This window comes from Cydia strobilella, chromosome Z, assembly GCF_947568885.1.
Source record: "Cydia strobilella chromosome Z, ilCydStro3.1, whole genome shotgun sequence".
In the NCBI taxonomy this organism is placed as follows: Eukaryota; Metazoa; Arthropoda; class Insecta; order Lepidoptera; family Tortricidae; genus Cydia; species Cydia strobilella.
This window is the reverse complement of record NC_086068.1, coordinates 13,122,682-13,145,041: the sequence shown is the minus strand read 5'-3', so window position 1 is coordinate 13,145,041 and position 22,360 is coordinate 13,122,682. Positions and strand designations below refer to the sequence as shown.

Below are 22,360 nucleotides of genomic sequence, written 5' to 3'. Positions count from 1 at the left end.
GCCGCAGCCAGCAGAATTTTTGAAAAATCGTAGCACTTCTTTAGATCATAATACCTACGGCTGCCAAAAATATAGAATAGTAAAAATATGGAATTTTTCTAGTAACTTCATCAATTCGAAACCTGAGGGTCTACCGCGAACATCGAACTTCGCAAATTGCGAGCATCTTTCTCTTTTACTCTAATTAAAGCGTAATTCGAATGAAAGAGAAAGATGTCCGCAATTTGCGAACTTCGGTGTTTGCTATACGGTAAAACTGTACAACTTTGCCCGCTTTTTGCAGCCTTTTACTTTTTTTTTCAAGTTTATTGGTCCATATTGCATTACTTATCTGTGGCAATAACATATTGACATACTCTTCTTTGTGTGAGTGAGCAAACCATAGTCGAAATAAGTTTCTGTACTGTAGAAAATGGGTCTTAAACAGGCGGGCCAAAAGAATGAAAAAATTTCAAGATTGCCCACTTTTGCTTACAGTCTCTTAACTCCACGATTATCAACTTTATGGTCATGATTCAAAGTCTATAATCCAGAATAAACATGGCATAGTTTTGTCGTATAGGTATTAAGTCACTAACTTCAGTAATTCACCTCCAAACTTATGTGGGCAGTCATAAAAAAAAATTGCGATTCTTCATACAAAATCCTAAATATGCTAGAGTTCTCAATTTTCACTTTTACCCAAATTATAAACAAACAATCAAAAATCAACATATTTTTTTTAACTGCAAAGGAAGTATACAAAAATATATAAATTAACAAAAATATTAATTGTTCAAAAGCACTGCCATTTTTACTAAGCATTAAAAGTAGGTAACTACCGATAACATAACAAGAAACTTTTTTAAACTGCAAAGGAAGTATAAAGTAATATAAATAAAGCGGTTGTTGCTTATATTTCCTCTTAAAATTAGCAAAATAACTTTAAACAACGTTGCATGGTAAATGCCTCCTCGCAAGTCAATAATAACATACCTACTAGTGACAACCCTAACGGTAAAAATGTGCTGGGCAATGTTGTGAAAAGTGATACGTAAATACGATCATGAGATTGCCCACGATCATAATTACAAAAGTAATGCATATAACGTGTTGAAACTTCGTCTACATCGTTTCTAAGCTGCATATTATTTACAGTTAAAACTACATCCCTGTAGGACTCTCCTGGGCCGATATCCCACCGAAGTTTTTTTTTACTTTTTTTGCCCGCCAAAAAACACATCCTCAGTTGAAGCCGGCTCACGCGTGACTAAAGTTAGGCACACGTCAACTAATAGGCCAATGTTTCCAGCAATATGATTAGCTATAAACCACAGATTGAAAGGGAGGTGTATCTGTTACTAGTTTTATGATATTTCGCTTCTACTGAAATGTGATGCGGTTAGCAAAGCTATGTTGAAAAGGCATAGTTGTAACTTTCTACGGTAGGCTGTCTGAACTTTTGCTCGATGGAATAAAAATTACGTCAATCATTTTCAGTATGTTCCAGTGCGAGAGCCTACCGCGAACTGCGTTAAAATTAATAAATAAATAAAATATCATTAGTGAAATAGTGAATACATACATAATTTTTATACAGGTATACATATGTCCAAACAATATATATATGTATACATATTGGAGGTATTAAGTTCCTTGTCAATTGGCTTAATTGTCCCAAAAACTGTATCTGACTAATTTAATTATGGTATTAATATGTTAGACCGGTTAAGGTGCACACTAACAAAAATATCAAAATATAGCTTCAAGGCTACTCTGTACTCTGACGTTCAGCAACCACCAAGTGCATGCATTTACGACTCATTTTACTTTTGTATGGGGATTGCAACGTGCACCTTTTGTTAGGGTTCCGTACCCAAAAGGAAAAACGGGACCTTATTACTAAGACTCCGCCGTCCGTCCGTCCGTCTGTCTGTATACCTGTCTGTCCGTTTGTCCGTCTTACCAGGCTGTATCTCATGAACCGTGATAGAGACAGTTGGAATTTTCACAGATGAAGGATAGTTAAAGGAATGTCTCATTTTAAACATAGACAGAGAGAATCATACAATCTTGTCTTACACTAGTACTAGGTACAGTACAAATCAAAGAATATAATACTCGTACAGATACTAGTATCCAAAAGAAAAGGATGAGTATAGTTTTTTTTGTTCTTATTTAGTGACAATTTGGTTTGACCAACTATATTTTTGTAGCCGCTATAAAAACCAATACTAAAAACCGGCTAAGTGCGAGCCGGACTCGCGTTCCAAGGGTTCCGTACATTACACAATTTAAACAATGTATTTTTTATGTGAAACGTGAGTGAATCTTTATAAAACCTGTAGGGGCGGGATCAAAAACTAAGTAATTAAGTCCGGCTTACGCTTGACTGAACATTTCTAATAGATTTTCTTATATTCTATAGGTTAAGATCTATTTCGTGTATTTTTTTCAACATTTTAGACCCAGTAGTTTCGGAGATAAAGGGCAAAAAATGGCCTGATGAGTTTATCCTAAAATTATTAAAAAAAAATATTTGAGATTCAAACAATGAGCTCTTTCATTTGATATGTAACACGATATAGTTTGATAAACTTTATTTTTAAATTTTCTCATTTTCCCCCCCGGAGGGGGCCCCATTTTTAAAATTCATTTGTTTACGTTACATGTCCATTTTTGGGTCACAAACTTACATATGTATACCAAATTTTAACTTAATTGGTCCAGTAGTTTCGGAGAAAATAGGCTGTGACAGACGGACAGACAGACGCATGAGTGATCCTAATATAAGAGTTCAGTTTTTTCCTTTTGAGGTACGGAACCCTAAAAACAGAATTAAATAAATATTTATGAGAGCCCATACAACAAACGTGATTTTTTTGCAGTTTTTATAGATAATGGTATTAATGATACGGAACCCTTCGTGAGCGAGTTTGACTCGCACTTGGCCGGTTTTTTTTGAAGTCGGGTGAAATGGGAGAATGAAGCGGGCTCGAGTTAACAGTAATTCCCGCCCAGAGGGCATCACTGGCGCTGTCACGTGACTCAACACCCGCCGCCATATTGCGTTAGTGCGATGGTGAGAGCATTTTGCCGTCACTAATATTTAATTATTAAAAATTATCTTTTACAATTAAATAGTGGAGCGTACCAGTGAAATTTACCTCAAAACGTATTTAAATACATTTTAATTCATCTCGCTTCATTAGATATTGTTAGTAAACGGTCAGTTCAAAGAAGAAAATTGTTCTGGGTTTCCACCATTGAAGTAACCAAGTGGTGAACGAGTATCAGGAAAGGTTCGAAGAAGCGAACCGAAGGCTGTGTTAGGTAAATTACTTAAAAATGCATAAATAAGTTTAATGTTAGAAAAATACGTTTTTTTGTGTCATTAATAGTTAATTCTTTACCGGCATTGATTGTTTACTTTGGTTATCGTAAATAAATGTTTGTTCTTATTCTAATTGTTAAATTATTTTTTTCAATTTAGATTATTTTTTTAATAAACGTTTCTTTTGGTATAGTGTCGATTCTCTGTTTATGATGTGCTAACCGGAAAGCGTAAGTTTTGTATGTATTTGATTTCGGAGCGAAATCCGCCGATCGCATTTGTAACTTATTTATTTTGATAACGCATCAACATGCTGAAGGTTAAAATTGTTTATTATATTTACGAATTAGTTTGAAATTATGACCTTTGAAATCCTAGTACATTATGTACACGTAGCTAGCTGTACGGAGTTGTACCATGGAACCGCCATTTTGATTGCTAGCGCCTTGCCAGGGGGGAGAGGGGCGGCGGGAGGGGGCAGTGTACACTAAAAAAAATGTGACGCTCATTCAGTTGGAATCAGTTCTGAACATCATGAGGATGGTAAACCTAACCTTATACATTGTTTGTGTTTTGACAGGTACTGTCACATGGAATGTAGCTTTAGCTCAATATGAATGGAGAAGTGAATGGAACCATGGAAGAGCCTATGGAGATAGCTCCTGCTTCACCTGTGAACTCACTACACTGTAATAAAATTACCTCTGAAGATTATAAACTTGAGAATAAATTGGAGGATAGTGAGAGTACAGAAATTAATAATCATTTAGAAAATAATGAGAAAGAGCCTGAAGATAAGGAGGTCTCAGGGCCCAATGATGGAGACAGCCATCATCAGGATGAAAGTATGGAACAAACTTCTGATTTAGCACCTACTAAGGAAAATAGTAATAGTGTTATTGAAAATCCTTTGGAAAATAACTGTGGCAATAGTAATGAATCATATCCGGAGTCCTTAAATAGTAATCAGGATAAGACAATATTTGTAGAGCAGAAGATAATAAGTTGCGAAGATGAGAAGAGCAAAGACGGTGAGGCAGAAAACAATTGCAGTGCAGCTGTGACCGTCAATGATGAGGTGAGTTGTATTTTTCATCTAGGTATGCAGAAACTATATTTTAAAGTCTATGAAAAGCCTACTATATTAGTTAAGGTGTTCTCTAAGATCATACTTGTTACAAATAAAAATACTTATTATTTACCTATTAACAATGAAGTAAAAAAATAGCACAATACTTAATTGATTAAATTTATATAATAGTAGAACAGAATATATAATTTGTTCTCATGGTAAAATAATAAGTGATTGGACATGCACCTAATAAAAATAATGGGTTGGATCTTAAAATAAGTCGCCTTGTTTGAGGATAACTGACGCTGTGGGGGGCTTTTTTGGGTTGTTTTTAAATTATTTAAAGCAATTTTTAGCTGCTGGAAAAAAGTTTATATTTTTTTGATTTTATTGAATATTTTTTGGCTACTTTTGTAGACCATACATACCAAAAATCTAATCAGAGCATTCCACTATCCTGAGCTGAGCATATTTTCTGTTTTAAAGTTCAAATTTGTCACGGAACCGAATTTCCCTACCCTCCCCTAGTGTATATATAGAAGCCCGGAGGCGCGGCGGGAGGGCAGCCCCCGCCCGCCGTAAGAAAGTGCAGACACTGAGCGAGCCGGAGCGGCTGAGGTTGGTCACCGAGGGCGAAGCCGAAGCTGAGGAGGCGATCGTTGGTGCCGCACTTTCTTAGGCTAGGGCGGCGGGGCTGCGTTTCCCGCATCGCCGGAGCCACCACGGAGTCCACCTCATTCTCCCCCCCCTCTGCATTACAATCTTTAGCACTGTTATAACCTTTTTTTTTATTTATTTTTTTATTATAAACTGATCGGCGATTGGCCCTAGTCACACCTGATGGAAAGTGAAGACAGGGCCTAAGATGGAGCTCACCGGTTGAGTAACAGCCTATTCACTCTTGTTTTAAAGAGACCGAGGTCATATTGATCAGGGAATACAGATGGCGGGAGCGCATTCCATTCCTTAGCCGTCTGTACTAAAAAGGAGGAGGCAAAACGTTTCGTCCGAACGAATGGAATGTGGACCACGAACGGGTGCATTCACTCCCCGCGCCTGTATGGCCGATGATGGAAAGGGGAAGGTGGGATCAGGTCGTGTAGTTCCTGTGCGCACTCCCCAAAATGTATCCGATAGAACACCGATAGGCAAGCGACTCGACGGCGATGCTCAAGGCTCTGTATCCTTGACTTGACAGACTTAACTTATAACCATGAATAATTCAGAAACCAAGCATCTCCGCGGGGGGAAAGTTGGAGGGGGGTTTCCCCCTTTCCCCCATCACCCCCACACCCCTCCCGCCTTTGTATTAAGGTGACTTATTTTAAGATTTTTACCAAAATACTAATTATGCAAAATTATTTTAGGAAATATTTTATTCTAGATTTGTAATAAATAAATAAAAAACGAGTGTGGCCTATCATACCGTAAGGGGTTCATCACATTTGTTTCTTTGCATTTAGTGGCTAATGTATGAACTTGCAATAAATAGTAATTATTGTGTAAACATGTCCCAATGTGAAAGCCAGCCACACTTAACCATAACTTTAGTGTCCCTGAAAAAACAAAAAATTGCCATTTCTCAGAGACTTGATGAAGGTTCTTTGACAGCAAATACCAAATAGAACTACGCCTATAAGATAAGGGGCCTTGCCTAATGCCATTTAATGAAGAGTTATTAAAAATTTCATATCTCCCATTTTATCAATATTTGCCCAATTATCTATTCTCAAAAAACTGGACACAGAGAAGACATTATTTGTCCAATTCCTTAAGTATCAAATTTGACACTTGCATATTTAAACATAACTAGGTAGTAGGCTTAGCACAGGGGCGCCGCGACAGTATCTCGCCAGCGAAATGGGCTACATGTCTTTTTCTAACTGTATTAATTAGAGAAGAATGGGTAGACGAATTTAAACTGTTGTGAGACATACTAACATTAAATCATTTTACGGTTTAGACTCACTTGTTTAATGTAAGAATGGGTAGTCTTATCTCACGCTGTCCCGACGCTCCTGTGCTAAGCCGGGCGATAGGTACTTCACAAATTGCTTTTAAATGTGTATGACATTCAAAAACAGAAAAGTAAGTTTTACTTAAAATGCCTAAAACAGGCAAGCCCTCTTTGTGCAACTCTCCACATGTTCTTATCTATGTTGGAGGTGCTTTTCTTATAAGGGGTAGAATAAAATATAAGAAAGAAATGGTTAGGTTTTAAGATTTTGTGATATATTGTTGTTTATATATTTATGTAGAAAGTCTTCGCGTCCCCAGCTGTAACTTGACATCTTTGTAGTTAAGGCCACAAGTACCAAAAGGTTCAACTAATGTTGGCTTCCTAACCATAACTGAAGCATATGCAGATACCTTTTCAGTAGGATGCTATTTATCTCTTTCACACTTTTTACCGCCATTAGATTTAAAGTGGGGGGGGGGGGGGGGGGGGTACACACTTCTAAAGTCTAAGGTATTATTGTAGTCTATAATAACGTCATTCTGTCGAAATATTGTTCGCTCGACTAGGTATCACTGGATCGAATATGCGCCGGATCGATATAGTCGCGGTGAATATACCACAACCACTCACAACAACCGGCCACTTGCACAACAATTTGCATTCGTAAGTTTACTATCCGTTCCATGGAACTTCAATAAAAGGTAACCTTTACTTTAAGAGGAAACATGAGAGCTAATTTTTCCAAACAAACGTCGAGGACTCAATTATATGTAATAGCAATGATATTTTAAAATAAAATTAATTATATGAATATGTTTATTATTCTAAAACCGCAGGGGTAGGGCAAACAATCCTTAACGACCGTAATAAATAGACAGCAAAACGAGGCCTAGTATACAAATCTCAAAAAATAATCGGAAAAAAGCTAAACGGTCAGACTGCATTATGCATTTAAAAAAAATTGGAAAAGGTAAGTTATTGAGAACGAATTGATGTTTCCAAATGTTAGTCAGAGTTGCAGTTGACGCGCGGGCCGTCAATGGTAGCGCAAAGTAATTTAAATTCATAAGTCTTAAGAGCCCGGTATCGATTTTAGTCGCAAAAATGAAAAATTGATATATTTAGTCGGTGAAATTGTACACCTTTTGTTACGTAACTGAAATAACAAGTACTGGTTTCTATTAGCACGTCTTCTCATCTTGCCGTTTAATAGATACATTTTTTAAAAACAGACTTGTTTTTTTTGATGGACGTTTAGAAAACCGCGCTTAAAGCACTGATTTTGTCGATCTTATTTGTATATTTCGTAAAGTTTGGACTGCAAAAAATGGTAATTAGGGTTCCGTAGCCAAATGGCAAAAAACGGAACCCTTATAGATTCGTCATGTCTGTCTGTCTGTCCGTCCGTCCGTATGTCACACCAGTGAAACAATAAATTTTGGGGGTTCCCCATAGATATAAACTCGAAAATTTTTTTTCATCAAACCGATTCGTGTTTTTATAAGATCTATGGATAGGTCTTCAAAAATTATATTGAGGTTTCTAATATATATTTTTTCTAAACTGATTAGTTTGCGCGAGAGACACTTCCAAAGTGGTAAAATGTGTGTCCCCCCCCCCCCCCCCCCCTTCTGTAACTTCTAAAATAAGAAAATGATAAAACTAAAAAAATATATGATGTACATTACCATGCAAACTTCCACCGAAAATTGGTTTGAACGAGATCTAGTAAGTAGTTTTTTTTTAATACGTCATAAATCGTAAACCGCAATTTACCTTTCATTCAATCAACTCGAATATTAAAAAAATAGTACGGAACCCTCGGTGCGCTAGTCCGACTCGCACTTAGCCGGTTTTTTTTGTATTACACATATCCTGTACTCCACCTTTAATAGACTACATTTTTGTTATTATGACTTTTTTTGCGGCCTTCTGACGGCTGCGGCTTTTCGTTTTCGTCTAACAGTGTTGCAGGTGACTGTACCTATGCCGGCTGTTAAAAGGCGAACTCGATTAGGTAGCACTAAAGATCTATTTCCTAATACATATTAAGATTTAGTGTTACATTTATTCAAATAAAAGGCCAGTTCTATTATATAATTGACCAGTATAAGGGCAAGTACCGTACTTCAAAATGGTCAACGTGGCACAGAATTATTCGTCAACATGGATATCGTAACTCCGTTTTAGCGTTCCGTACCCAAAGAGTAAAAACGAGACCCTATTACTAAGACTCCGCTGTCCGTCCGTCTGTCTGTCTGTCTGTCACCGTTTTCTGTTGCCGTTATAACAACAAATACTAAAAGCAGAATAAAATAAATAATTAAGTGGGGCTCCCATACCACAAACCTGATTGTTTTGCCGTATTTTGCGGAACCCTTCGTGCGCGAGTCCGACTCGCACTTGGCCGGTTTTTTAAATTCATGAGCGCTGCCGCGCGCGAACATCCAAGAATCGAAGTTTTGTGTTCTTTTGGGTGCTAGTACTAGTGTAAGACAAAGATAGTATGATTCTCTCTGTCTGTTTGAAATGAGACAGTCCTTAGACAAACTATAACTAGAAATATTAATTTAAACTTTTAAATAATTTCATACCATGAATTGATAGTGATAAGTCGCTTTTATAGTACAGTACATATGAAATAAAGTGAGCATGGTTTTAAATTTTTAATGTGTAACACCTTATAAAACAAAGTCCCCCGCCGCGTCTGTCTGTCTGTATGTATTGTATGTTCGCGATAAACTCAAAACCTACTGAACGGATTTTCATGCGGTTTTCACCTATCATTCTTGAGGAAGGTTTAGTTGTGTAATTTGTTAAGGTTTTGTGTAACCCGTGCGAAGCCGGGGCGGGTCGCTAGTCCCATATAATACACGCTCGCAAATTAGGCTTTCTGACTCGGAATATCAGTGCGCGCTTGTACAGAGCAGTCAGTGTGCAGTAACCTCCGAGTCCGTACCTAGCCAAAGCCAATGTCGAAAGTAGGTTGTGAGTTTTGAGGCTTAGGGTCTTTGACCAACGTTACGGTTGCGCAACATCGGCTCGCGATGGCTGGCGACGGATTTTCATATGTATTTTATAGTTGTACTTTGCGTAATCGGTTTATAAATATAAACAGAATAAATTATGGATATGAGCTTATGAACAGCCTTAATTTAGTGTAAATTATTAATAGTTATTTCGGCGAAATAAAGAAATTTAATCAAAAATCCAACAGCGGACGTTCCGGCTGTGGAATTCCCTGCCGAGGTTTTCCCGAGTCGTTTGCCACCGACGTGGTATAAAAAAAACTTCGCATGCGGTTTAGTTCCGATCGATAAGTTTTTATTATTTCTCATTCCCAATTATGTATATTTAAGCAATAATAAGTTGTGTATACTTAATGTAATCATCTTTTACAATTATTCAGTTTGTTACCCCACTAGGATACTTGTGTGGTAAAGACTTATATTTAAACAACATATACATATTAGCGCCATTTCGATATTTTAATAATGCAACAATTGAGACGAAAATAATGACACCTCTTACGTTGATATCGTCCGTAGGCTGATTGCCACTTACTTCATTTCTGCTGCTCACGGACTGTGTTATGATTTCTGACTTATTTTGGACCATTCTTTAAAGTTTCCTTTAGAAAACGTGATTACACAAGCTGAAGCTTTGTTTTATAATATGTGATTGAGGATCACGTTTCGAACACTTTTTCATGGTGTCACATTTAGCATTGATATAGGGCGCAATATTATCAGCATGGCGTCACAGAATAAGTAATAGTATTATCATACAGAACGGCCACGCACCGCCCCGCCCCGACTCGAGTTACCTCGCCCCGCGACACCAGATTGCTGGCTTTTCGCCGGCCGCTCAGTTCGGTTAGCGACGCGGTCACGCGATGACGGAACGTTCAAAATGCCGATGTATTGTGCGATATATGGGTGATGGGTGCCTATCAAATTGGATAAATAAAGAAGTTTTTATTTATTCATATGTACTTAATAATACTTATACCTACGTGTAGTGTACCTAACATGTAGGTACCTATATAATACTGATAATACATCAAATAACGCGTTTTCTACAATCACATTCATTTAATTTAATTACGTCAATATAACAAAGTGTAAAAGGTGTGATAATATTTAGATAGGTACCTACCTAGTACCTACCTAACGATTTCAACAACCTGTTCGTTGAACTTGTGAATGTTAGCTAACATTCAACTACCTATAGGTAGGTGCATAGTTATTTTTTCTTCGTAAATATTTTGTTTTTTGTTACACTTTTATCATATCTAAAAAAAACTAGGTATATATATAATCGTTTAAATTAATAAAAACAATAATGCAAATACCTATTTACAATAATTCTGCTTTCAAAGTAGATATAGTTGAGTGTAAGATTATAAACCGACCAAGGACCAATTGCTTGCCCATACAATTTCGTTTGTTTACGTTTCGGTCGGGTTATCCTGCGTGTACACGGCCGGCCGCGGCCCGCTCGGTCGTGTCACTTCGGCAGGCCTCGAGAATGTTCGGCTCCGCCTTCGCCGTATGTCAACGCCGCACGAGGATAGATAAATTAATTAAATGTTACACTTTTAGTTTTCAATTAAGAGCATTGTCCTGTCCTGCAAATACAACATGTACTTTTCTTTCATATTTTGTGCCAATAATCCGAGAAACTCAAACCATGATTGGAAATATGAACGCTGCGCTGTATTCTTATAAATATGACGGGCATAAATGGAAAGAATAGAACCGCGTAATGTAAATTTTGCGAACTTAAAAATGGTTTCTTTAATTAAGGAATAAAAATATTTATATTCCTTAGTTAGATATTTACAATACGAGTATTACGACAACGCTCCGTGAACTCAAAAACATTTAAGTGGCAGCCCTCAGCAGCTTACGCACACAAAGACGCGTGTACAAACGTGCCGTTCACACAAATAAACGCAAGCTAGTTTTCATGTATGGCGTGTCCGCCCTGTGATGGCGTTGTCGGCAGCCGAAAATACAGTAACGCGTGTCATAAAGGTAGTCAAAAAACATGACGCCACTTACGATAAAAACAAGATGTATCCAAAACGATAGCTACGGGGACGTCAAAGCAACAATCGCTACATAAAATCCAATCCATGTGTCAATATTACTTATAAAACGGTACGGCACCGTAAAACGGGTAAACCATACGCACGGTCCAAAGCCACCTACCTACATAGTTAGTTGTGCGAGACAGCAGTCGAGCTTGCGGTCTGTTTTTAAAGTATAATACCTTGAATAATATAATATGCCAATATAATATGTTCCCTAAGTACTTGACAGATATGCGCAATCGAGGCCGCACTTTACATTGGCCCTCCTGTGGTGAAGAGATAGGTTAGCGTTGTGACTAACGGGCCTGTTCGGTTGCACTCTTCACTCTCGCCCCGCCCTATAGTATGAAATTAAAAACCCGTAGACTCCGGGGGACATTCAGATTTTTAAAATATAATACAAACTTGATTTTAATTCTCGTACGTCCTTCTCGCACCAGTTTATGTTGCGAGTGAGCGGAACGCACTGATATTAAAATGAAATTAGTGATTTGAATATGCATCTTCATTATGCCTACACTCTACATTGATATTTACAATGAATTGCAAACTTGAAACATTGACGAAATATGAGATTGAAGTAAAAATTACTGTTATTTTTTTCGTGTAGTGGTGCTATTGAACTGAAGTGACCTTATTTTAGTGTTTGAGATTGTATTTTTAATTATTTTCATATGTTACGGCTGGCCATTTAACGAACTTAAAGTTTAGAAAGGCATACTTGCAGACAGATGATATCATAGATAGAGAAATAAGTATGTTTAGAAAACTTACACCATGTATAGATAAAAACCCATTTGTAATAAGTGTCAACCGAGCTTTGCGAAAACTTATTTATTTAAGTTTTAAGCTTAAGACGAAAGTGGACAACCCGCGCGAAATCGCCTTTTCATACAAACGTAGACCTCATTTTCCTCTCTGGATATAATTCATTATTCAAAATAATATTCATTATTCATTATTGAAAATATTTTGACACATTTGGTTGGATATCACAACCACAGCTATATCCCTGCGTTTGTTTTCTTTTCGATTTTTTAATTTTTTTAAGAGTTATGAGCATGTAAAATTTGTATGAAATCTGTTTTTCGCTTCTAATTTCTACAATAATCAAAAAAATCCGAAAAAGTCAAACGTAGGGGCATAGCTATGGTATGGTTAATACGAGCCTAAATGCAAAAGAGTTCGTCTATTTACATTCTTATAATTAACAGATTTTTAGACTAGAAATATCGAGTTCAGTAAATAATTATGGCAATGAAAAAACACCGTTAAATTGTTTTATATATTAACATCAGTACATTGTCCAGTTATTTACTGTAGAAAATACATTTATTTACTTAAGCTATCGAAGCAACATAGTTCGTCTGCTAGTAACACAGTGCAAAATAGTTCGTCTACCACTGGATAGTGTCGCCTTTCCCAAAGATCTCCATAATAGATGGATACAGTCTAAGGAAAAAACGTGTCTCAAAAATCAAGAAAAATTGATTCTCGATCAGATGGCGCCACTACCTTTTGCCTACTCTCGTATAGATGGCGTTGACGGTTTCGTTTGTTATTTAACAATTTTAACGCATATCAGTGAAAAAACATGGGTCAAAATTATATAGAAATAATTAAGGAAAATAAAAAAACCTTTATCCATATATAAATAAATTTTTTGATAATTTTATTTTTAGTTTTAATCATGTGTCGATAGATGGCAGTGAATTTACTGTGGCACAAACTTTACTATGACAGTACCGCTCTATCCGATTATATCCTCTTTGCCTTTCCTCTTGATGACGGCTTCAATTATTTGTGGCATTGTGTCAACTAACGCCGCACATTCTAGAAAATTGAAATTCCATTCAGGAAATTGAATCCCACACGTTTATCTTGTTCTTTAAATCTTCCAGTTACTTACGCAGTTTCTTTTTCATCTTCCACCACAGCGTCTCGATCGGAGACAAATCTGGGCTGCTAGGTGGCCAATTCTGCAGTGTAGGAATATTGTGGTTATGATGTAACCACCCTTCGTGCTCTTGGCAGTGTGGCATCTAGTTGGAAAACATACTTGTTGTCATGTTGTGAACTGGTAATAGAAGGCAATAAGCTCGTCTTTAAGTTTTCTTGGTACTTGGGAGCATTCACAGTGCCGTCTATAAACTACAGCCGACCCACACCTTGAGCTGAAATACACCCCCAGATCATGAGTGAGGCAGGAAAATTGACACATTGACTCTTTAGGCAGTTTTTATGAAAGGCTTCAGGCTCTTATTGGGAACAACTTTTTTCCGTTCGTCTCCGTCTCTTCTTGAGCAATATTATACGCAGATTTTCTTGATTTACTGCTTGAAATTTAAAATAACTAAATAACTTTTCGAACGTCTTGCGAAATTGGTTTACCTCGACCTATATTGAATATGAAAACTTGGTAAATAATACGAAATTAAGAAAATTTGTCTTTATAGTCAGTGACATTTCCAAAATCTCCTAACAATTCTTTTTTCGAACAAAATTTATTTTTAAATTGATTTTTAAAGCACTAATTACTTCCTTGACGAACTATTTTGCACCGATTAGTGTGAAACGAACTTTTTTGCTTGTGCGACGTAAAAATAAAAATGATTACTTCTCATGCTATGTATTATGGATATGTACAATATTAGCCCGAAAACTATGTTCGTTAACATTGTATTGGTGACATATACTAAATATATATTTGAAAGACTAACATTTTTCAGCGGTAATTAAAGATTTGTTAAAAAATTTTCGCTATGCAAGTGACTAGACGAACTCTTTTGCATTTAGGCTCGTATACATCAAATTATCTCAAAATATGTCATAATGTCAATATCCAGAGAGGAAAATGAGGAATACGCTTGTATGGAGAAGCGGCCGTACTCTTTCCTCTAAATTATATTATGATTTAAGCGTTAAAACTTATTGATAATAAGACTTTTAAGGTAAGGGTTTTTTGCATATGGGTTAACTCCTCGCTTCCCACAGTCTCGGTAAAGAATAAAATCGATTTTTTTTTAAAAGTGGGTTTGGCTTGCCGTCCTATGAAAGCTGAGGGGTTAATTTGAAATTTGCTTAATCATGAATTGATAATTATGACCTTAATGACAGGCAATAATTTAATTGGTTGCAGGGTAATAACATATTGAACAAAATTCATATTTGTTTTATTGGACAATTATAATAATTATAGAAGGCTAATTTAAACATTATTAACTATACCTTACTAACTATCTCATACCGTGTGCTGATGCTGAACCTGACAAAAAGGACTGTTCTTGGATATGTGGCTTTCCATCAGAGTAGGGTCCTTAACTTCATGTGCAATAAGAAGAATAGAAAGAAGAAGAAGAATAAAAAAAACGTTTATTGCAAAAACCATCTACATACATATAAGTATGTACGAGTATCTACATATAAGTTTAAAAAAAGAAGATAGATAAAATAAAATAAACCGGCCAAGTGCGAGTCGGACTCGCGCACGAAGGGTTCCGTACTATTACGGAAAAAAACAGCAAAGAAACCACGTTTGTTGTATGGGAGCCCCATTTAAATATTTATATTATTTGTTTTACATACAGCCTGGTGACAGACAGACAGACGGACGGACAGACGGCAGAGGAGTCTTAGTAATAGAGTCCCGTTTTTACCCTTTGGGTACGGAACCCTAAAAAAGAAGAAGATAAGGACCTTTCTATCAGAATTTCTGTCGGAATTTCAGATGGAAACAACCTTATTGTAATTGAATCATAAGGACTCTTCTGTGATGGAAAGCCACATATAATTTTAATGCATTGTGTTATTATTGCTACACTGCAACAATTCATTAAAAATTTACGAAGTGTCATAGGGCTCTTGATAGATCTTTGATGACGACATCCAACTAATGACGGAATAAATATTACAAATTGCCGTGTTAAATGCACTAACAACCACTGTATGTTTTTATTTATTTGAAGGAATCTGACGAGGAGATTGACTCTGAAGAAGATTCGTCTGATGAAGAGTCAGAGCTGTCTGTCGTGCCAAGAGCCGAGGACACCGTCAGTATTAATTCAGACTCTGAGCCCGATCGCGGCGACGACACGTCACAAGAGAGTCAAAGAAATAACAGCAGCGAAATAATCATCTTAGAAAACGATAATGGACCTGAGAACCAGAATGGCAACTCCCACGATTCCGCAGCCGCTGAGGTTCACGAGATTGTAAGTGATAATGATAATGATGATTGTGTCATGACTAACGACGAAAAGTCCAGTTCAAGTGTTAGTGAGAGTAGAGTACAGCTGCGGCGCAGCAATAGAGCGATTAAAAGGAAAATTTACATTGACGAGGAAATGGAAAATGGGGGTGACGGATCTGATATTGAAGAGGTAGAGATGGAAGATCCATTAACTCGTAAATCAAAGCCTATAGTCGTAAACGATACTAAGGCCTTAGTTGCGATGGCAGCAAAGCAATCTAAGCTGACCATCAATAATCAGAAAAAGGAACCCACAGTTGTTATTATAGACACAAATTCAATTATTTCTGGGAAGAGTTCGACGCCAGCGCCCCCGAAGTCGTCCGTAACTTCTATGACGGCCGAGAATTTATATCAAAGTATTGTAGCCCGTGGCACGACCGTCACCCCAGTGAGTAGTAAAACGGCGAGCAGCACTAACACTGCTACTTCCCAAAACGCAACCCAGACGGCGCAACCGAACATACTGCCTTCTTTGACTGACGACATGTTCGTCGTAGAAGCACCCTCGTTTATCGTACCTTACGTTTATGAAAAACCTTCCATAAAGCCATTTAGAGAATTTGTAGACATATTAGGTAAAGAATTAGAAGAACAAAGAGCCAAAGAAGAGCAAGAAAGATTAGAAAAAGAAAAACTGGAGAAAGAGAAACGAGAGCAAGAGAAGAAAGAAAAACGGGAGCGAGGCGAAGAAGTGGAAGACTCCGAGGACGAACAGCGGAAGGACAAGGACACCGCCAAGGATGAGGACGAAGACGAGAAGAAAAAGAAAAAGGCTGAGAAAAAAGGTAGGACTATACTGTTGTTGACTTACTTGTATAACTTGTTTGTATTATGGCATATGTTATACAACTTTAGAGCGCATTATTTTCCAGTTCCGAAACACTTTGCGGACCTAAGTTCCCTTACCTAACCATTCCTTATGTAAAAATAAATATCCCTTAATGTCATTTCCGCAAAATAGTATCCCTTTAAAGAGCTTGATGTATCAGCGATACGTAGAAGTAAGATGGAGATATGTTCAACGTGTCTCACCAGACTCTCACGTATCGCGGCGGCCCTCTAGAGTTACTGAATTCAGGAAAGTGTATTAAGCTCTTTACAAAATGTAACTTCCTTGGCAGAAAATCCTGCGAGCGAAATGTGATCAGTGATCACTTAGTATAGAAACGAAAACCTCGACTTCCATGAGTTTTAGTAAACATTATTGTAAAACAGCTGGCATATTATATCTAATAAACAAGGTATATTAAATAATTATTCATTTACAAGGGAAACGTAAAAATCCCAAGTGCTATAAATGTGACATTTTCAAACAGGAAACGAAAATTTGCTTATTTTTCAGCTACGACAAGCGGTTTAGGAGGTACAGCCTTATAAAGATTTCTGCATGACTAAATAACATTTCCTGGTGAAATAAAAGAAAATCTTTATAGGGCTGTATCTCCTAAACCGTGCGTCGTCGCGCAAAAATAATCAAATTCTCGATCCCCATTAATACCACATGCACTAATTAACATATAATAATAAATTATTTTATGTCCTAATGTGATAGATTAGGACTTACAATAATAATAATTTGAGAAAAGCACTATACATACGTCGGCGTGAAAGGGGTTGCCGACCTCAAAACTATACGGCCTCGTTACACGCTCGGCCGTCTATATATACTCGGCCGTCGGCCGGCAACCCCTTACTTCGCGGCCTCTGTAGTAATGTACTGAGCTACCGTTTTGTTTTGTCCTCTTGCACATTATTGGTATTTTTTTTATAGTTGACTACGGCGTATCGAAATGAGTCGGTTTTATTTTTTTTGCGACTCGCTGCCAATTCCTCACTTTTCATTACTTGTATCGTAATGTACTATTATTACTAATCTATATTTTTAAAATTTTCAGAAAGGAGACGTCGTAAAAATGAAGAAGAAGATGATGTCTCGTGGGATGGTGAAAGTTCCACAGATTCAGAAGATGATATTAATAGTGACGAGGAAGATAAAACTGTTGTCATTAAGGATAAAGCTGATTCTATAGAGGAAATTAAAGACGTCACAGAACTAATTACGGAGAAGGTTACCACTGGCAAATCGGACAATTATTTTGATTGCTCGCTCGGAAAGTTCTTTATAAACATTGGGTTGAACTTTGTGCAGGAATATGTACAAAATGATTTATTGAAGCAGCAAAACCGGAAACTTTACAGGGAAAAGAAAGCCGGCCACAGCACAAAGGCTACCGAGTCTTCTATAGCATCCCTCATGAAAAATCTTGAGTTTAGTAAAGAAAATAATGCACCTTACCGATCTCCTCAAATTAAATGTGAATTTTGTAGTTTCAAAGCCGAATCCATGTTAGTAATGTCTCATCACCTTGAAACGCCGCACATGAAAAATAACGTTTATAAATGTAATTTCTGTGCATTTGAAATTAAAAGTCCTCATGATATTCTTTATCACATGGAAGCGGAGCATAATACGCGGGGGAAGTTAGAGCGAGCGCCAGCTTACCACCAGTGCGCGAACTGCCCCTTCGAGGACAACGGGAAGGGCAAGTTGGCCCGGCATCTCATCCCGTGTGCTAAGAAATTCAAGCCGGAAATAAACCTGGCGCCTCCCGTCGAGTGGGAACCTCCAGCCAAAATACCAAAGGTACTTTCTATGTTTTTACTATTGTTCTTCTACATATCGTACTGGTCATACTTTGTAATAATTATCTTATTACACGATAATAATAATTGTTTTCCGAGCAAAGCTCGGTCTCCAAGATATTGTATCCTAAATGTGACGAAGACATTCGTCATCTCATTTTATCTTTTATAATATTTTTCATCAGACCAGTTCGTGATCTCAAAAACTAATCTCTTGATAATTTCAAAAACTAATGAAAAAGTTGCATTTTATCCACAAGAGTGGCAAAGTATTAGATGCAAAATTTGGGTAGTTTCCTCATTTTGACTGGTGGCATTGACTTATAAGTGATGATTTTCAATGATATTTAACAGCGCTTATTTGGTTTTGATTTGTAACGTTTTACAGTTAGTATTTTTCTCGCGTTGGTATGGTGAAAAATGTGTTTCACTCGGTGGCTAAGTTTGTTTAACTCCCGTGCCTCGAAACCCTCGCAAAATTCCATTTTCGAACCACTGGCTGCGCTTGTGGTTGAATTTTGAAATCTCTCGCTTGCTTGGGTATTAATATTAGCACGAGGGGTTAAATAACAACTTTGCTCCCATGTAAAACAATCAACTGTTTTAACCGATACGCGCTTTGTGTAAATCTAACCATCTTGTGTGCTAAACGTAATATGAATCAGATTGATAGAATCATGTTTCCATTTGGCATTCAAAATGTTTCAGATAACGAGAGCACGGAATAACATGTTGGGATCGTATCAAGGCGGTTTCGGTCGGCCGCAGCTCGGCAACAACATGGTTCGTGCGCCGAACGTGGCAAACGTGATGGGTGCGGGCGCGGCGTTCCGGGCGCGGGGCCGCGTGCCCCTCGCTACGCCGCCACGCCCTACCATGCTCGGCTCAACCATGATTCGAGGCGTCATGGTGCGGCAACCTACGTCCGCTCTGGTACGTTATCGTTTCCTTAGCCAGTCCTATGGAACACTCGAATTTATACCTACGAATCGTGTCCCCTTCACGGTACCAAGCCAGTTGGTTGCCACAGGCGCTAACGCACGCACGTCACCGCGCGCTCGAATACGCCAGAGATCATACGAAAGAAATGTCCTCACAACGAAAAACTTGGTCAGCTTGTTGTAGTGTGTGTGTTGTGTTTCAGGAATACCAAACCAAATAATAAATTATCGTTTTTTACTCTTCCGACAAATGAGGAAAATAGACATTCTCAATATAGGTACTTTTTACACCTACTGTTATTATTTTAACGATAGTTACAGGCTACTATTGTTTTAAAGATGTAGGTAATGTTTTTTATGACACATTTTTAGTTAGATATTTACTTAATATACCTAAGTATTTGAAAGAAGCGTCGGCAACCCTAGCGTTGTCGGCGCGCGTGGTGCGGGGAGCGGCGCGTTGAAGGTCACTCCATTGTATTTTTGTGTAGGTATCAAAAACGGTAGGTATTTGTGTTTTCTTTGAGAGATAAGTATCTGTTCGTAAGAACTATTATATAATCTGTGCCTTAGCTATATCTGCCGAACTTTAAATACTTTAATTATAATCAGTGAGCGATTATACATCTTCATTCTATAGGTATTCACTTTTATTAGAGTAATGTCATAATTATAGCATCATATATTAAGGTAAGTTTAGACCTCGACACTATACACTGTACACTCAGTGTATACACTGAGTGTCTATGTGTGCGCACTAGTGTCTGTAATTGTGACATTTCTTGTGACACTACAATTAATGTCGAATCAGAATCATTAATGTGAACACGTTGTGTCCAAGTGTGGAGCTGTGATCACCAGAGCTGTGGGATGTTTTATCCAGCGATTATAAAACATAGAGTAAAAAAGTTAAGTTTATTGTACTAATTAATTCATACTATTAATTAGTACAATAAACTTAACTTTCTTACTCCTAACATGTAAAATGTAATAAAGTACGAAGACCACTATTTCCCACAAGGTTTAGGAAAAATATATGTTACGGAATGCCTTTTCAGTGACTATGTCGAATATATTTTATATACTTATAACGGTGTAGTTCTTTCAAAAGGTATATAACTATTATAGCCAGAGTTATTGACTGGGAATCGCGCACAATGAAATGTAACTTGCCCTTTCAGAATAACAACAAGAACGCCATGCTAGGCAAGTCGATGCACCAGCCATCGATCTCGATAACGCCGCTGCCGCGGCAGCCGCAGCCGGCGCCCGCGCCCGCGCCCTCGCACACCAAGAGCACGTTCGTCATCTGCGAGATATGCGACGGCTACATCAAGGACCTAGAGCAACTCCGCAACCACATGCAGTGGATACACAAAGTCAAAATACACCCCAAAATGATATACAATAGGCCGCCGCTCAATTGCCAAAAGTGTCAATTCAGGTGATTACAACTTAATAATAATAATGTGTATCCCTTGCTTTTAGATTAATTTGTCTTAAAGGGCCTCTGTGCTGTTGGCTTCGGCCCCACGCATACCTCCCAAAGGGGACCCCATGGTCCCGAGATATGGTAAGACAGACAAATAATAATAAAGAGTATAATAATACTACTATAATAATACTAGGGTCAATATACCTATTATTGTAGTTCGTTCGTTCATTGCTCGTTGGTTACTTTTCAAGCGGATCATATGATGAAAACGGATTTTTTGTATTTTTAAATAAAAATTCACAACCAAGCTATAAAAAAAAAATCTTAAAGAACGAGTCATGTGGTTGTTTTCAGATTTTTCACTGATCAAGGGCTAGAACGGCATCTGCTGGGGTCGCACGGCCTCGTGACGAGCTCCATGCAGGAGGCGGCCAACAAGGGCAAGGACGCCGGCCGGTGTCCTGTCTGTGGCAGGGTGAGTTTACACACTTGGTCAACACTTTTTTCTATTGGGTTATTAAATTAGGACTTGGGTTTGATTACAGTCAGCGAGTTTAAAGATTTTTTGAATGAGGAAGCAGAAGAGAATGTACAATTGCGCAGAGCCGGAGAGCCACGTACGAGTGTGGGGGCGTGGGGTTTGTATCGATTCCGAGACTCGCGCGCGTTCACTTGAAAAACTGTTAAATGCAACCTAATAAACAATTAACCATGTAATTAATGGACTCCACGATGAATGTCATACTAAACTAAATAATCCGTTTATATGATTCTCCTTTCATATAACCTGGGATGTGCCAAATATGCTGCTGTTATGTCTCCCTTGAATGTTGTCCTAATTTACGTCGTTATCTTTGCAGGTATATCAGTGGAAGTTGCTCAACCATGTAGCTAGAGACCATAATCTGACGCTTAAGCCGGCGCACCTATCATACAAGTGCACAGTGTGCACAGCTACCTTTGGCATGTACAAACAGTTCGAGAATCACGTTTACTCGGCGCACAGCGTGGTGGCCAAGCGCGTGATGGACAAGAGCAAGTCGGCCGCGCCCGCCGCCAAGCCCAATGACTCGCTACTCAAGCCGCTCAAGATCAATGACGAGATAACCATCATACCACAGCCGGTCAAGCCCTCCACCCCCACCCCCACGCCCTCGAACGATAAATAATAAGGTAACTTCACCATATCTTTCGAAAAAAAAGTTTTTGATTAATTAATAGTTGCATTCATATATAAATAATGTAAAAGGCCTTTGGGGAAGGCGAGCTTCTTGGATTTTGTTTTCAATTACGATGACTAAGTTCAATGTCGTTTCAGGTTTCAATTTTACCTAGACATTTATTTACTGACACAAAAGGTGAACTTCTTGATTGTTACTAAAATGTTGAGATCATATTTGCTTAATTGTGTTTGGATTAGATCAAGGTTTATATTAATGAAGCTGTTTGGCGAAAGTATTGATTATGTTATTAACTAAGAAAGTATTCTTGTAATGGAACTATTGCAAGTGGCTTGCATTAGGTCCTGTTGAGGAATTGCAAGATTTTAACAGATTAATATTACAAAGACAGTGACGGTTTTTTAAACACCTAAAACGTGGTATTTTATGGTCGTGCATATTGCGCACATGGCAAAATTCCAACTG

The 22,360-nt window shown here is 37.8% G+C and overlaps 1 protein-coding gene across 1 annotated transcript in view; it reads left to right on the top strand.

Annotated features, from left to right (window-relative positions):
- The first annotated feature begins 3,037 nt into the window (after positions 1-3,037).
- Positions 3,038-22,360, top strand: part of LOC134753929 (MOG interacting and ectopic P-granules protein 1-like) — a 33,787-nt gene continuing 14,464 nt past the window's right edge. Inside the window, exons 1-8 of the mRNA XM_063689905.1 lie at positions 3,038-3,312; positions 3,894-4,391; positions 15,409-16,480; positions 17,591-18,339; positions 19,047-19,271; positions 20,461-20,723; positions 21,069-21,189; positions 21,575-21,887. Of these exons, the coding sequence (XP_063545975.1) occupies positions 3,927-4,391; positions 15,409-16,480; positions 17,591-18,339; positions 19,047-19,271; positions 20,461-20,723; positions 21,069-21,189; positions 21,575-21,883 (3,204 nt within the window). The 5' untranslated portion in view covers positions 3,038-3,312; positions 3,894-3,926 and the 3' untranslated portion in view covers positions 21,884-21,887. The remainder of the gene's footprint in view (positions 3,313-3,893; positions 4,392-15,408; positions 16,481-17,590; positions 18,340-19,046; positions 19,272-20,460; positions 20,724-21,068; positions 21,190-21,574; positions 21,888-22,360) is intronic.